General features: G+C 41.7%; 2 protein-coding genes across 5 annotated transcripts in view; one reads left to right on the top strand and one right to left on the bottom strand.

Annotated features, from left to right (window-relative positions):
• Positions 1-4,044, top strand: part of STK11 (serine/threonine kinase 11) — a 125,717-nt gene extending 121,673 nt beyond the window's left edge. The window contains exons 9-10 of one of the 4 annotated variants that reach the window (XM_063914349.1): positions 803-1,005; positions 3,629-4,044. In XM_063914349.1, the coding sequence (XP_063770419.1) occupies positions 803-984 (182 nt within the window). In that variant the 3' untranslated portion in view covers positions 985-1,005; positions 3,629-4,044. Of the gene's footprint in view, positions 1-64; positions 162-802; positions 1,006-3,628 lie in introns of those variants that run through there. The other 3 variants (XM_063914351.1, XM_063914350.1, XM_063914352.1) reach the window with 3 other exon arrangements.
• Positions 4,045-4,210: 166 nt separating this feature from the next.
• On the bottom strand, positions 4,211-13,029 carry CBARP (CACN subunit beta associated regulatory protein). Its single transcript, XM_063914348.1, has 10 exons — positions 12,824-13,029; positions 11,451-11,508; positions 8,297-8,439; positions 8,157-8,218; positions 7,917-8,079; positions 7,467-7,662; positions 7,008-7,163; positions 6,707-6,899; positions 6,093-6,255; positions 4,211-5,922 (listed from the first exon to the last, which is right to left on the bottom strand). Exons 2-10 carry the CDS (start codon positions 11,496-11,498, stop codon positions 4,839-4,841), a joined length of 2,208 nt encoding a protein of 735 aa, XP_063770418.1. The 5' UTR covers positions 11,499-11,508; positions 12,824-13,029; the 3' UTR covers positions 4,211-4,838.
• Between the last annotated feature and the right edge of the window lie 1,063 nt (positions 13,030-14,092).

Raw genomic sequence — 14,092 nt, 5'->3', positions numbered from 1 at the left:
AAAACAAATTACTGCTGAATGAAGCTTTTGTTTTTAACCATTGTTTTCATTTGATATTTCCCAGATGAGGAGAGGCAGACTTTGTTTATAAGTAAAGAGACAGTCAGGGACAGAAGCCATAGTACAGATGAGAGCCTGAACTAGAGCCGCAAAGGAATGAGGTCCATGAGATATCAGCCTCTACCAAAGTCCTATTTATACTATAGATTGTGTTTAGTTGTAACCATTTGTTCTATAGGATGCTGAGAAAGCCATATGGTGTTCTATTTTCTCCTTGTCTTCTCTTTTTCATTGTTCATCATAATTACATTATTAAAAACCTAATTTCTCAATTTCTTTGTTGTAAATTTATCAACACAAATTTGATGCTACATATGATAGTGATGTTTTGTCTGAAAGCTAAATAAGGATACAGGGGGTAATTCCAAGTTGATCGCAGCAGGGATTTTTTTCAGCAGTTGGGCAAAACCATGTGCGCTGCAGGGGAGGCAGATATAACATGTGCAGAGAGAGTTAGATTTGGGTGTGGTGTGTCTAATTTGCAGTGTAAAAATAAAGCAGCCAGTATTTACCCTGCACAGAAATAAAATAACCCACCCAAATCTAACTCTTTCTGCACATGTTATATCTGCCTCCCCTGCAGTGCACATGGTTTTGCCCAACTGCTAAAAAAAAATCCTGCTGCGATCAACTTGGAATTACCCCCATAATTCTCTTTTTGGATAGAAACAAAAAAAAAAACCCTCTCTGCCTGTTTTGTGCCCTCCTAACAATCACTTTTTATTATATCATCCTGAATCAGGACAGGTGCCTGAAGAGGACATGTTTGCACAGACGCAGGGCAGTGCACCTAACAAACAGCTGTGTATGAATGGCACAGAAAATCAGCTAAAGGCAGAAAGGAGAGTCAGCTCTGCATCCCAGCGCAAGGCTAGCACATCAGGGGGCAAAATACGCAAACTATCAGCCTGCAAACAGCAGTGACCGAGGAGACTACTCTACGAGGTATTAGACATTTACCTGTACATTTATGACAACCGAACAGCACACTGAAATATAAAAAAAGGAAAGGACGTGTTGAGCTAGTGTAAAGGAGTTTAAACTAAACATACTACATATTCTGCCCCATAAAGGCAAGATGATCAGGTAATATTTACCCTCCAGTACTGCAAGTGGAATAAGAGAAATAGGGTTGTTGAAAGGGTATTCCCCCCCCCCCTTTTTTTTATTTTAAAAGATAAATTCATCTGTTTATCCTATGAAACATGCACTGATGATAGAGGAGATATCCTCCAGAACAGGTTTACGTTGTTGGGAGTGAGTACCGATTCTCTCGCAGATTGCAGTGTACTATACATTCCTTTCACTTGCCGGGGAAAGGTTAACCGTTCTCATATACTCTGGCTGCTGTGATAGGGACTCCCTTAGCCCACTTGTGCACTTATCCCTCGTATGTAAGCTTGTATGGTAGTCCATGAGTTAATTTGCAGCAGATTATGGCATCTTTCTTGCTGAAATAGAGATTCATAGTGTGCTGCAGGGTCAGACTTTGTTCCCCAACACTGAGGCAGTGTGTGGGCGGCAGGAGAGGCATCAGCAAAGATAATGAGGTCTGAATAAAGAGGTGTCTTCATTCACATCCTGCAGCGGATGAGTCATAGCATTTGCCAATGACAGCAGGTCTTCTCTGACGTTGATTCTCCCCCATCCTTTCAGTCTCCATTTCTGTATCCAGACCCTGTGCATGTGATGCTTCTCTCCATTCTTCCTCCATCGCTTTTGTAAATTCTCTCCCTTGTGATGCTTCTCTCCATTCTTCCTCCATCGCTTTTGTAAATTCTCTCCCTTTTTCTGCCCTCACATAGTTTTACTGTTATTTCACCTCTTACTGATTTGTTTTTCTACTCTCACAGGCCCCTTAATTGTTCAGCTATTATTGTGCATTACATCCTTTTTTGATATTTGTGTCCTTTTTCTTTTTGGAGATGGGAAAGTCATCATCCTATCCATATGTCTTCGTCCACAGTTTCATATGAAGTACCTATTCTCCCAATCTTACACTATGCTCATTATGTTATTCTCTGTCTGTTATTCTTATTTCTACACTCCTATACTCACAGTACTTACCTGCATTCTCTTTCCTGCCTCTTTTCATTCCACGTCTACTGCAGTTCCCTCCTCTGTATCTGTTTTATTTATTTTTTGTTTTGGAGGTTTTCCTCTTTTTCCTGCCGCCTCTTTAAGTTTTCTTAAGATGAATAGTATTCGAATTTTAGACAGTCTGTGAACTATTTTAACTGTGGGCTGATTACATCTCTGCATGTGATTGCATGTAATAACATCTTGAACCAAGCTGCACAATGGAGTCAGTGACTCCTAAAAGAGAATAAAAAAATGTTCCAGAACAAACCACACACCACAGTATACCTCCCAATTATCCCAATTTCAGCCTGACCGTTCCAATTCCATGGCTCTGTACTACCGTAACAATCAGAACTGCGTTGTTCTGATCTGCATAAGAGTTGGGAGATATGATTGATCCAGGTGAATAGGTACATGCACCTGTGTGCTCCATAGAAAGGGTGGTGGGAAGGAGGACTAGAGAGGAATATGAGACTGCCTAGCTCTTTTCAGTGCTAGGTAAACCACGGGTGGGTGGGTTGTGTGTGTAGACATGTCCGTCGATGTGACCGTGCCTCCATCCCAATCAGCTAACCCTCAATTTTGAGATGTCCTAATACCATAATGGTGTTTTGTTGCTCTGTTCACCTGGCAAATGTTGAGGGATCACAAGTCCTGAATATGCTTAACCTAATGTTGCCCATCATACAACACTTGGTATAACATTGGTACACTCTTCCAGGTTATAACTGGCTGCTAGCGGTGACCAAGTAGAAGCTGACCGATCGATTTGTCTTCTGTGCAGTGTAAAACCCTTAGTGCTGATAGTAAAAGCATTGTGAGCTCTACTGCGCCACAGTGGATTTACACACACAAATATTGGTGACATTTTCATAATTTTATATATTCTTGTTCTTATTTATTATGCAAAAGTAAGAGATTAAAGAGCAGCGTTTTGTTAGGCGTTGAGTAGACGACAACTTCTAGCACTGGTTTATGTCCTAATTTTGATTTTATGAAAGTTGTTTTTTCGGATTATTTTATACAAAAACTGAGCACAACATTATAGTGTTTTGTTACCATTCCTTATGGAACAAACAACATGTTACTGAAAATATATATATTTTTGCTTCATTTAATCAATCCCCTTCCAGTCCTTAAGCAGGGCATACACTATACAATTATCTGGCAGAGCATCTGCCAGATCTGGCTGGAATAAAAATCTGGTAATGGATGGGAGCAAATTACAAGGGACCGTTTACTCCCAAACTCTGGAAAATGGACAAAACCTGTTGTTCAAACAAATTGGTTAAATCATGGATTTAACCAGTTTGTATGGATTACAGTTTTTGTATGATTTACGGTGTTTGGGAGTAAATGGTCCCTTGTAATTTGCTCTCATCCATTACCAGATTTTCATTCCAACCAGCCAGATGTGGCAGATGCTTTACCCATAAGTGGCTAATGTAGAATGTCTTGCTTATAACAGTGTTTCTTTTCTTCCTAGAGTGGTCCACTTCGGCAAACTCCCAGTGCCCACCAGATGCTACAGCTGAGTTGCTGCAGTAAAGGGAACTGCCCTGTAATTGTTCTCCTATACCCTTTTCCCTTCTGGACCTCTAGGACTTGCGCAGTGTCCAGCGTCTGCTGCACTTTATGACTTGAACTTATTTCTTGCTCCACTTCGTTTGTCTGGCTTTATACCACATGTATTATACATAAAAGAGGTGGAGGTCACATCATCAGCCCTATCTGAGCCCTCATACACAATAAAATGCAAAAGTGGGAAGGGAATGGGAGCACTGAACTCCTGCAACCAAACCCAGCAATTGTGTGTGCATTTGGAGAAAAGGAGCCATGTGTTAACTACCACAGGTTGTTTATTTTCTCTTTAGTGATTAAACGTTTATTTGGTTTCCACTAGTTTCTGGTTCCTGAGCATGGGTTTATTTTTTATATATTTATTTTCGGGAGCACTTCGGCTAGCAATTGTTAGCCACATCTTACATATGTGGTAAAACTTTAAACTCCAGAAGATGACATCAGTATGACACATCACAGCTGACTACATGTCTTAGGAACTACAGTATTTTCTGAATATATTTCTTTATTTTCCCACTCTCCCTCATTTCTCACATACACACGGTGTACATTGACAATTAGAATGTGCTGTCTAATTTTAATAGGGGGAATTGCACAGCAGTGTTAGGGAGAGCATAAAGACATCTTGCACCCTGTCATGTGCTACAGTGGATTACAAGGGCAAGACTGCACCATCTCTCAGGAACAAAGCATCTTTACAAAAATAAATACACACTGTTCATAGTCCCCATACCCACCAGCTCCACCCCTTGTGCCTGTAAGTTCAGTTTTTGGATAGGGAGTAATAGATCTGTAGCAATTATATTGAAAGCCAACGGATCCAAACTTTGCCCCCATTTCCCTGAGGGCCTTCAGGAAGGAGCTTCATATTGCTTGGAAGAGAATTGTACAGGTTTCTGTGAATAATGCAGTGTGTATGCCCATTGTAGTTGTGAGAATGTTGTGTACATGTGCGGTATGTATTTACAGTCATGCTTGTGTTCTTATGGCACATGAGTGACTGTGTGGGTATTATTTGGCAATGCACTATCCAGAAACAGTGGGTGGCACATCTGCTTAATCATTGAATCCCACCTTATTGTTCTATATACCAAATGGAAACTTGTATGTTGCTGCTACACAGGACTATGATCAGGAGAGATATGTGCAACTGTGCAGAGCCTCTCCAGGCTGCATGCTGTCCTCTGCACAATTGGATACAAACGTTCTTCCAGGCCAGCACCTATCTTGTCCAGTAGCTCTGTTGTTTGAGGGCCATAACCAAAGTCTTGCTCAGGGTTATCTGTAGGTGGTCTGGGTTCGTCAACAGCAGGTCCATGATCACATGGTTCCTCCTCAATGGCCTGAATTTTGTCTTCAGGTGTGAGTGAGGTTGGACTAATAGGACAGCTATCTGCTCCTTCCTCATCTGTAGTACTTGCTATTCGGGGTAGTGTACTGTGGTAGCGTGTGTCGGGAAGATAGCTAGTGCTGTCCCCTCTACGTAAAGGGGATGCGCGATGTCTGTCCAATGCAGGGGGAAAACGAATACCAGGATCACTGTACTGCTTTGTTCTCTGCCATTGCTTGCGCAAGTGAGCACGGGAGCGGTGTTTCATGCGTTGGGGAGATTCATCATACTGTGGGTCATGCCGGAGGAACTCATTAAACAGCGCATCAGTCTTTTCATCAATGCTGTAATCTCTTCTGGACATTGCCTCCCAGGGACTGAGGGGTTCAGGATGGTGTGGAAACAATGACTCTTCCTGTCCTCCAGATGCTCCTTGTTCGTATAAACGCCCCTCCAGGCTTTCAAATACTGTCCCTTTCCGTCCAGCATGAGTGAAAAAGAGACGTTTTTCGGATGCAGTCTTGTCCCGGTGCGGACTGCCTGACTCCTCTGATGGACGGCAAGGAGCTTCAATAGAGGCATAGCCACTGTCCATCTGTAGAAGCTTTCGAGGTCCAGTCTCTGGCTCTGGTCCCCTCACTGATTTTCCATCAGGCAGATCTTGAGATGGAAGGCTGGGGAGACCACTTAAGGAGCTCACACTTTCTGCATCGCTGCGAACAGAGTCACGATCATTGTTGCTACTGCTTTGATCAGAGGCACAGCGCTCCAGTGATGCACGTAGGCTCCAAATGTCACATTGGGGTGGGAGCTGACCTTGTTCTGTACTTCCTACATCAGCCAGCGATCCATCTTCCCCATGGTCTAGTCTAAAAATAAAAATGAATCATTACAATAAGGGACACAGCCGATAAATGTAAATCTCCCACAAATGATATGTACGATATAGGGGAAAAGGATGTAGAAAATATTGTTTTTCAGAATTATGTGACACAAGAGGATTTTTACCTAACATGAGGAAAGGGTAACAGAAGAATACCTGCCGAGAGAGTGTGGTGGTGTTCCATGGTGTTGAATGAAAGATCCTTGATTATCAGCAAAAGCAGTATCTTGTGTGTGGACAATGTACTGTATGATATCATCGCGTTCTGCACTTTCACTAGCTGCTCTCTGTCGCTGGAATTGATGACGCTTTGGAGAACCTGTCAAGTAAAGTGCGTTAGCTGTCAGCGCATCTCTTTATGCACACCCACACAGTTCTGTTTGTTCTCTTTAGTTGGTTAGAGCTGTTTGATATTCTTTCACCAACGTTTGAAAAATATATAGTTAACTTTTTTTTTTTCACAGCCAGCAACGCTCTGTTAAATTCTGTCTTGAACGTCAATGTTTCCTTAGCCTTTATTACTCATACCAGTCTTATCATAATTATGAGGAAGTTCCCCATTTCTGAGCTTGGCTGGTCCTGTGTCTTGTCTTTCCTGGTATCCTAATCTCCCCTAACTTCCCTCTGCTAATAATTACTCCACCCTCCTCTTAATTATTCAGATTACACCCCTCCCATCACCTTAGATATCCAGGCTGCCCCCATCCGTGACTCAGGTAACACGCTGCTTCTATTTCATCTTGTGCATCCAGGTCATTCCTCCCCCTCACCTCTGGTGTCTAAGCTGCTTGCTCGCTGCACAGTGCCCAGTTTCCATTTCTTGATTTTTAGGTAGGGGCTTGCTCCTTCTAAGCTTGCATGACGCCGCAGACGGCTGAAGAAGTGAAGCACAGCACCATGACTTCGGTTGGTACCCACGTCAGAATTGGTGCCACCCTGAGGGAGATTGCCGCTGTGGTCAAACTGGGAAAGGGAGGGAGGGTATGAAACTAGAGCATCCATGATCCCCTGTGTCATTCCTGACTTCTGATTTTGAGCACACTTTCACATACTTTGGCAATTGTTACTCACCCTGTTGTTGGCAGAACTATGCCTGGGGGTGGGAGGACTATGCTTTTGTATTTCCATAAAACTAGTATCTGCAACAGAGTTGTACACATCTCCTGGAAGAGCAGAAGTTGAACTGAGAGACAGTCGTGTGAGTGGTGCAGGAGGACTTCGTGGGGGCTGCGGAGAGATAGATAAAAGAAAAACTACTTACAATAAGAGAAAACAAAATCTAGGAAGAGTTTCTCAAGATTGGTTCACCAACTGCGACTGGATTACTGATTTCCTTAATTATGTGCAAGTGAATAAATCTTTTTGTTCTCCCCAAAATGTTTTATTAAGAATTAAAACGTTAATTTTATCCGATTTTAAAACCTTATTTGCTGTGGTTACCCGAGGACCATAGCTGAAAACCCTGCTGCAAATCACCAGCATAGAAAACCCCTTGGAATGCTCCAGTAAGTGTATCGGAACAGAGCTAACCTGATATATAGATATGTTGGATTTGCTGGGAGAGGTGGGATGTGTCTCTGATGCTCCTCCGCTGCTGCTACTCTCCCCACCTTCACTTTCATGGATGGTAAGAATATGTAGGGCAGTTGGAGGTAAGGATGGAAGAGGGGGGAGCGTCAGTCGTGCATTCTTTAAATAGTGAAAATCTCCCTCTGTCAAAGTGTACCTGAAAGGAAGAATAAGTCAGATTCCACACAACACCATTTGTGTAACAACATATTTCTTCTGTGCTCCATCAAGGTTGTTACTTTTCTTATTTCTTCTCATTTCTACAATGATCCACAACCATTTACTAAATGTAAAATCAATTATTCCTTCAAACTTCTTTCTTAATTCACTTGTTTTACAGCTGCCTGATCATTGCCATTATTCAAACTCTTATGTATTCTATATTTTTCCCCCTTTTAAGCATCTCATCACCTTCTTCCTCTTTCACGCTCTCTCTTTTCTTGCCCACATAAGGCTCCCTCATTAAATGAGACTCGTCGACCACTGGATGCAGTGCAGAGAAATCTCTCCGACTCTATGTCCCGGAGACCTGAAGCTGACAGAGATTCTGTATCTTCTATCCGTATAGTAATGTCTGAGGAATAAATTGTAAGATGTTAGGGACAACTAAAATATACTGGGGCAAGGATTCATGACCAGAAGTAGTCTTACCGTGGGCAGGTTGTGTTTCATCCACGTAGGAAGTGTTTGTTTTCTCTGCGTCATCACTGGGTCTGTAAGAAAAAGAACATTGCTCAGGGAAGATCTATGTCAGTTTAGGTCAAAATACCCCAAGTCGACAATATAAGTACCTAGAGAATCTCAGGCGGGAATCACAACAGTGTCTGCACAGGATCAGGATCCCAGTGAGAAGAAGCAGGGTTCCACCAATGAAGATGGAAAGCAGAACTAAGATCAAGACGTACCCATCCTGCGTAGATGCACCCGGTGCAGCCTACAGGGATACATTGGACAGTGTCACTCTATGGTTACTTTTAGTACTGTATGTGCAGTAAAATAAATGTTGATTATGCATCATCATCATCATCCTTTGGTTCAGGCACAAATCCTGTGCCCAGAATTGTTTACATCAGAAAAATGACTATCCTTCAATGTGACTAAATATATTTTAAAATTCATATTTATGAACTTATCACTTTTAGTGCATCTCAAAGCCAAATGGGCAACAAAGGTAAGGTGGGGTGGCTGTATGTGACCATCATAAGTAACTACTTGCCTTTGGACCTCTTGAGTGAGACTGATGTCACAGAGTAAACACAGTGCAGTTACACAATATATGTTGAGGCTACTATGTGCCGGGATGGTGATATCTTCTCACCAATTTCATTATTCACCTTAGTTACTTATTAATTGCCCTTTGTGAACACTTCAAGCTGCTAATTTGATCTCAAAATATCATTTGATCTGTTTCCATAATGGTGACAGGTGAAACTTGTATGTGACTTGAGAACACTGACAAATAACCCACCACTGGCATAGGATATAAAAAGTGAAGATTACATGGATGTAACGTTCCAAATGTTTCAAAACCGTTGTGATATTTATCTTCTACTACAAGCAGAGTTTTGCGGTTGAGATTTTATTTTTTATGTCATGATGTTTTTATTATATGCCTTATGCCGTGGAAATGTAACTTAGATACTGAAGTTCTATGTATTATATGAAACGGCTGCATGTAAAGCTGCAAGTGAGTATTGCGTTGCTTAGAAATTCTTCTGAAATAAAAGGTTAAAAAAAAGAAAGACTATGAGAATAACTATTTGACCTAACCATGTTCTAAATCTCTTATTTTATGATGTCTTAAATGTCTAACCCAGTGGTTCCCAAACGCGGTCCTCAAGGCACTCCAAGGGGCCTGGTTTTAAGGATGACCATGGTTGAGCAAAGGTGAATTAATTAGTACCTCAGTCATTTTGATGTAAGCGTCTGTGCTCAGCCATGGATATCCTTAAAACCTAGACTGTTGGGGTGCCTTGAGGATCGCGTTTGGGAACCACTGGTCTAACCAGAACCCCTGCCATGGTTTAGCACGCTTTCTCCAAGTTCTCATTTCTGGGAAATGGCTAAACCCTGCTTTCTACCCATTGCTCAAATCTACCACATGCCCAGCTGATTTGGCACTCAAATTTCCTTAATACTGCTCTTATTTGCGATCGGCTTCATTGCTCCAAACCTCATCATGGGGGAAATGTAATTGCCTATGAGATGTGGGCATTAGCGTGATTCTTTTGAGTAGAACCTTTATTTTATTTTATGTTGTATTTTTTTTTTTAAAGCAGCAATAATTTAAAAGGCAAAATCAACCTGGCTTTGCCTTTTAAATTATTGCCAATTTACAAAATAGGAATCACGCTGATGTCTGCATCTCTCAGGGGACGCAGTTAAGAAGCCGGCTGTTGGGATCCCGACAGAATGCCGATGCCGGAATCCAGACAGCCTTCAGAATGTCGATGTTGGAATCCCGGAAGGTCAGGAGACCAACGCCGGAATCCCAACAGCCAGTGTCACAATGGTAAGCATAGTGGGTGAGTTAGGGCTGGCAGGGGTTTAGATTTAGGCGCCACCTGGAGAGGTTAGAATTAGACTGTGGGGAAGGTGGTGGTGGGGGAAGGGGTTAGGGGAGAGGGTAACATACTTACCTCGCCCTTGTCGGAATTTCAAACATCGGGATGCCGGCATCGGTATTGTGACAACCGCCATACCATCCATCAGTCAATCATTCTGAACACTCTCTCAGGCTATTACATTTCTTCCCATGTACTTTGTTATGTACATAATGGTAATGTGAAAGATTAAAGTGTTGTAGAAATAACAATAGTTTACAATTGATCCAGATGGCATCTTGCTAATTTTTGTGCTTGTAAACAAGGTCAAAGTGTCTTCATCATAATCATTTGTTCCCTGATAGTATGTTTTAGATAATATTTTGGTGAGGGACAAGTCAGATTACATTACTTTTCCTATACTATCAGTTTTATCTTTCAGTTGAGGCTGCTGGCGTCTCAGACAGAATTGCTAGCATAAATGGCAAAAGGACAAATTCCCAATTAGGACTAGCCATAAATAATTTTAGACAAGAGTTCTAGGTAGCCCCCTGACTTTTTGGTTAGAAACAGGAGGAGATGTATCAAAGCTTGGAGAGAGAGAAAACTGACAGGAGCGAATTGGTTAGTATTTTATCTCTCCAGTTTATTACTTTCCAAGCTTTTCTACATCTTCCCCATAAAACATAACAAAATGCTTGATCTGATCTTTAAAAGTTTCATTTTACAGGTTAGCTATATATAAAATTAATTATTAATTATATTTAAACTTGCAACATTTGTCTTGAGGTTGTGACCAAGTGACTTGACTCACTGAAACCGCTGGTTAACAAAATTAGTTTGTTAACCAGCATTAGTATACTACGGGTGGTCTTCAGTATGCCGGCTGTCGAGATCCCGGCGCACAGTATACCGGCGCCGGAGTCCTGACAGCCGGCATACCGACACTTATTCTCCCTCGTGAGGGTCCACGACCCCCCTGGAGGGAGAATAAATTAGCGTAGTGCGCCACTGTGCCCGCAGCATGGCGAGCGCAGCGAGCCCGCAAGGGGCTCATTTGCGCTCACCACTGTCGGTAAGCCGGCGGTTGGGCTCCCGGTGCCGGTATGCTGGTCGCCGGGAGCCCGACCGCCGGCATACCATACCACACCCGTATACTACTACAGTCTATATCAGCGGTTCTCAAAAGCGGTCCTCTAGGCACCCCAAAGGTCCAGGTTTTAAGTATATCCATGGTTCAGCAGGCACAGATGTTTAAATCAAATTGACTGAGGTGCTAATTAAGTCATGTGGCTAAGCATGGTTATGCTTAAAACCTGGACCATTGGGCTGCCTTGAGGACCGTGTCTGAGAACCTCTGGTCTGTATATTCACATACATAATATACTGCAAAGGTTCTTACCGTGGAGCTGTCAGTTATATTCTCCCATGCAGGTGACTCATTGCTCATGATCTGACACCTGCAGAAATAGGATGGTGGGGAGTTTTAGAAAAGAGAAGGTGGGCAAATCAAGTCCATATGGTAAATTATGAAATAAGGTGATTATGACACAGACTTAAACAATATAGCCATTTTCATAGAGACTCCTACCAAAAATTAACAACCCCTTCCAAAATGAAAAAAAAAAAAACAAGCTGCAAAAAATATATACTATACTGTGAACATTTTATATATTACAGTGGATTATGTGACTATCAGTTTACCTTACTATATTCAAAGTTCACATGTAACAAAACATGCATACTTTGCTGCTTAGGACTTGAGGAAGGTGGTAAAACACTGAAGCGGTATCGTTGACTATGCATGAGTGATTATAAAAAGACCCTATTGCTGACTGCACCTTTAAACATTGTACCTCTTATGCCATTGCTTTGGCGACTATACTTTATTGCTAGGAAATAATATGAGGCTCTATTAACAAATGTTTACTCTTGGATTTGAAATGCTCTGCTGGCTACAACATGGACATAATATACCAATACCATAACCAGCCCCCAACATTTATATTATTAATGAGTGCAATTCTGACATTTTATATATATATATATATCTCTAACACACACACACACGCACGCACAAAATTTTTTTACAGTCGTTGGACATGTTTTCAGATTTAAGTTACCAAAGAGCATTCATATCGGATAAATGGAACTTTCTGAATATTGGCTCTCAGTGCTAAATACCCGGTTCCAAATAATCCTTTATTTTGGGTAATAACAGATGCCAATAATAACATGCACCATATAAGTCCAAAAGACAAATGAAACAATGCTTCAAACAAACCTAATAATTAATGTTTAAGAAACAATGCATTTTTCAAATACATGAAAGCCCTACTCCACATGGAAATAATCACATGCTACTATTGACGGTTCTATATGTTCTACAACAATAACAGCCTCTACTACTTCTTCTATTAGGCCAGCATCCGTCTCAGTGTGTTGTCTAGCTGGTACCTCTGCACAGCTCACAGCAGCAACTCGGCGACTTTTAGGGCTGGGAAATAGACAATACGGCCTCAGATGGAAAGAAATATCACCCACCCAAGAAACAATCAGCTGGTAGAAAGACGATGCCCCACCTACGATCTCCATACGGATGCTATGCCCTAAAAAGCATAGTGTAGCGAAAATTCTAATTTGTATTAGTTGGTGCCCAAGCCCAAATGACCTACATGCTGCACCCTAAAGGTACCCAGGGAGTGCCCATTGATGAATGGGCAATTTCCAATTGATGCAAAAGCATTTCTCATATATTAGCCAGGCGATACCCACCTCTACCCTTCCGGACCTTCTACAGATCCTGCTGCTCCCACCTGGCGTGGTCTGCTGCCCGATTCTCACCGCCGGGTCCTGCTTTCGTGCTGCGGCTCAGTTACCAGCCTCAGGATTTATGAATGAATCCCGGAGAAGAAGCCCCGCCCACATGGGGACACGTGATTCTGGAAGGATGGGCAGCTGGTAGGAGACAGAGAAAGAAAGGGGCACCTCTCACCGTGTATCCTAATTACAGGAGGGTTGCCATACGTGCACGCTGGACTGAATAGCATAGGGTGGGTGGGGGGTGTATATATAATATAGGTATAGATGCAGATAATTAGATATATACTTTTTATCTCATTGCAGATTCTAGTTGTACAGGCGACTGGTCTGCACGGTGATCACAAAGTCCTAATGGACCGTTCTTTCCATTGATACTGGGTACACACACGACCACTTCTAGTGTCAGCACAGTGTAACACAGTGAGAGGACAGTGAGTTACACGGGAGTAGGAGGAGGCTGACACAGGGGACAGTGTGTGAGTCATAGCTGTGTGTGTGATTATTTATAGGCTGTAACAAATAGGGAGAAAATGCGATGAGGGTAACGGGAGATATGAGTGGGAGAAAAATGACAGAAAGATGAGCTCAGAAGACAATATGTGAATAAAAATGAGGAGGTGACATTAATATGCACAACGATGTGGCAAGGTGCAGACAGAGGTACATATCTATAACTGAATAATGTTTAGGGTTAATAACAATAGAATAACATTGACCTACTTGCAAGGAAACCATTCTAAGTATTTATGTACAATTTTGTAACAATATGTAGAGAAATGTAACAAATCAATGGAACATCATGCAGTTATACCATCAACATGAGAAGATTAATAGCTAATCTTAACTAAGAGAAAGAAAAACACATAATGACAAGTTCATATGCAGAATACATAGCTCACAGTAAAATAAAGTTTAGCTCGGCATGCTATCACAGCATCATATAGCAACATGCAAAGAGATTTAATGGTATGCAGTTACATTAGAGCATACAGCAGAATTATAACATGGTTATGGAATTGTTATTCATTTTCAATATAAAACAGACATATTCAACAGTGATATATAACAGGTCACATGCAGAGCCATTTCATAGTGTTAAATACTGTAATATATAACAAGAGTACTCTGAACTCTATATATTTATATATTTTTGTGTGTGTGTGTGTGTGTGTGTGTGTGTGTGTGTGTGTGTGTGTGTGTGTGTGTGTGTGTGTGTGTGTG

Source organism: Pseudophryne corroboree, chromosome 1 (genome assembly GCF_028390025.1).
Source record: "Pseudophryne corroboree isolate aPseCor3 chromosome 1, aPseCor3.hap2, whole genome shotgun sequence".
Classification (NCBI taxonomy): domain Eukaryota; kingdom Metazoa; phylum Chordata; class Amphibia; order Anura; family Myobatrachidae; genus Pseudophryne; species Pseudophryne corroboree.
Note: the sequence above shows the minus strand (reverse complement) of the source record. Positions and strands in the feature narration are given on the sequence as shown.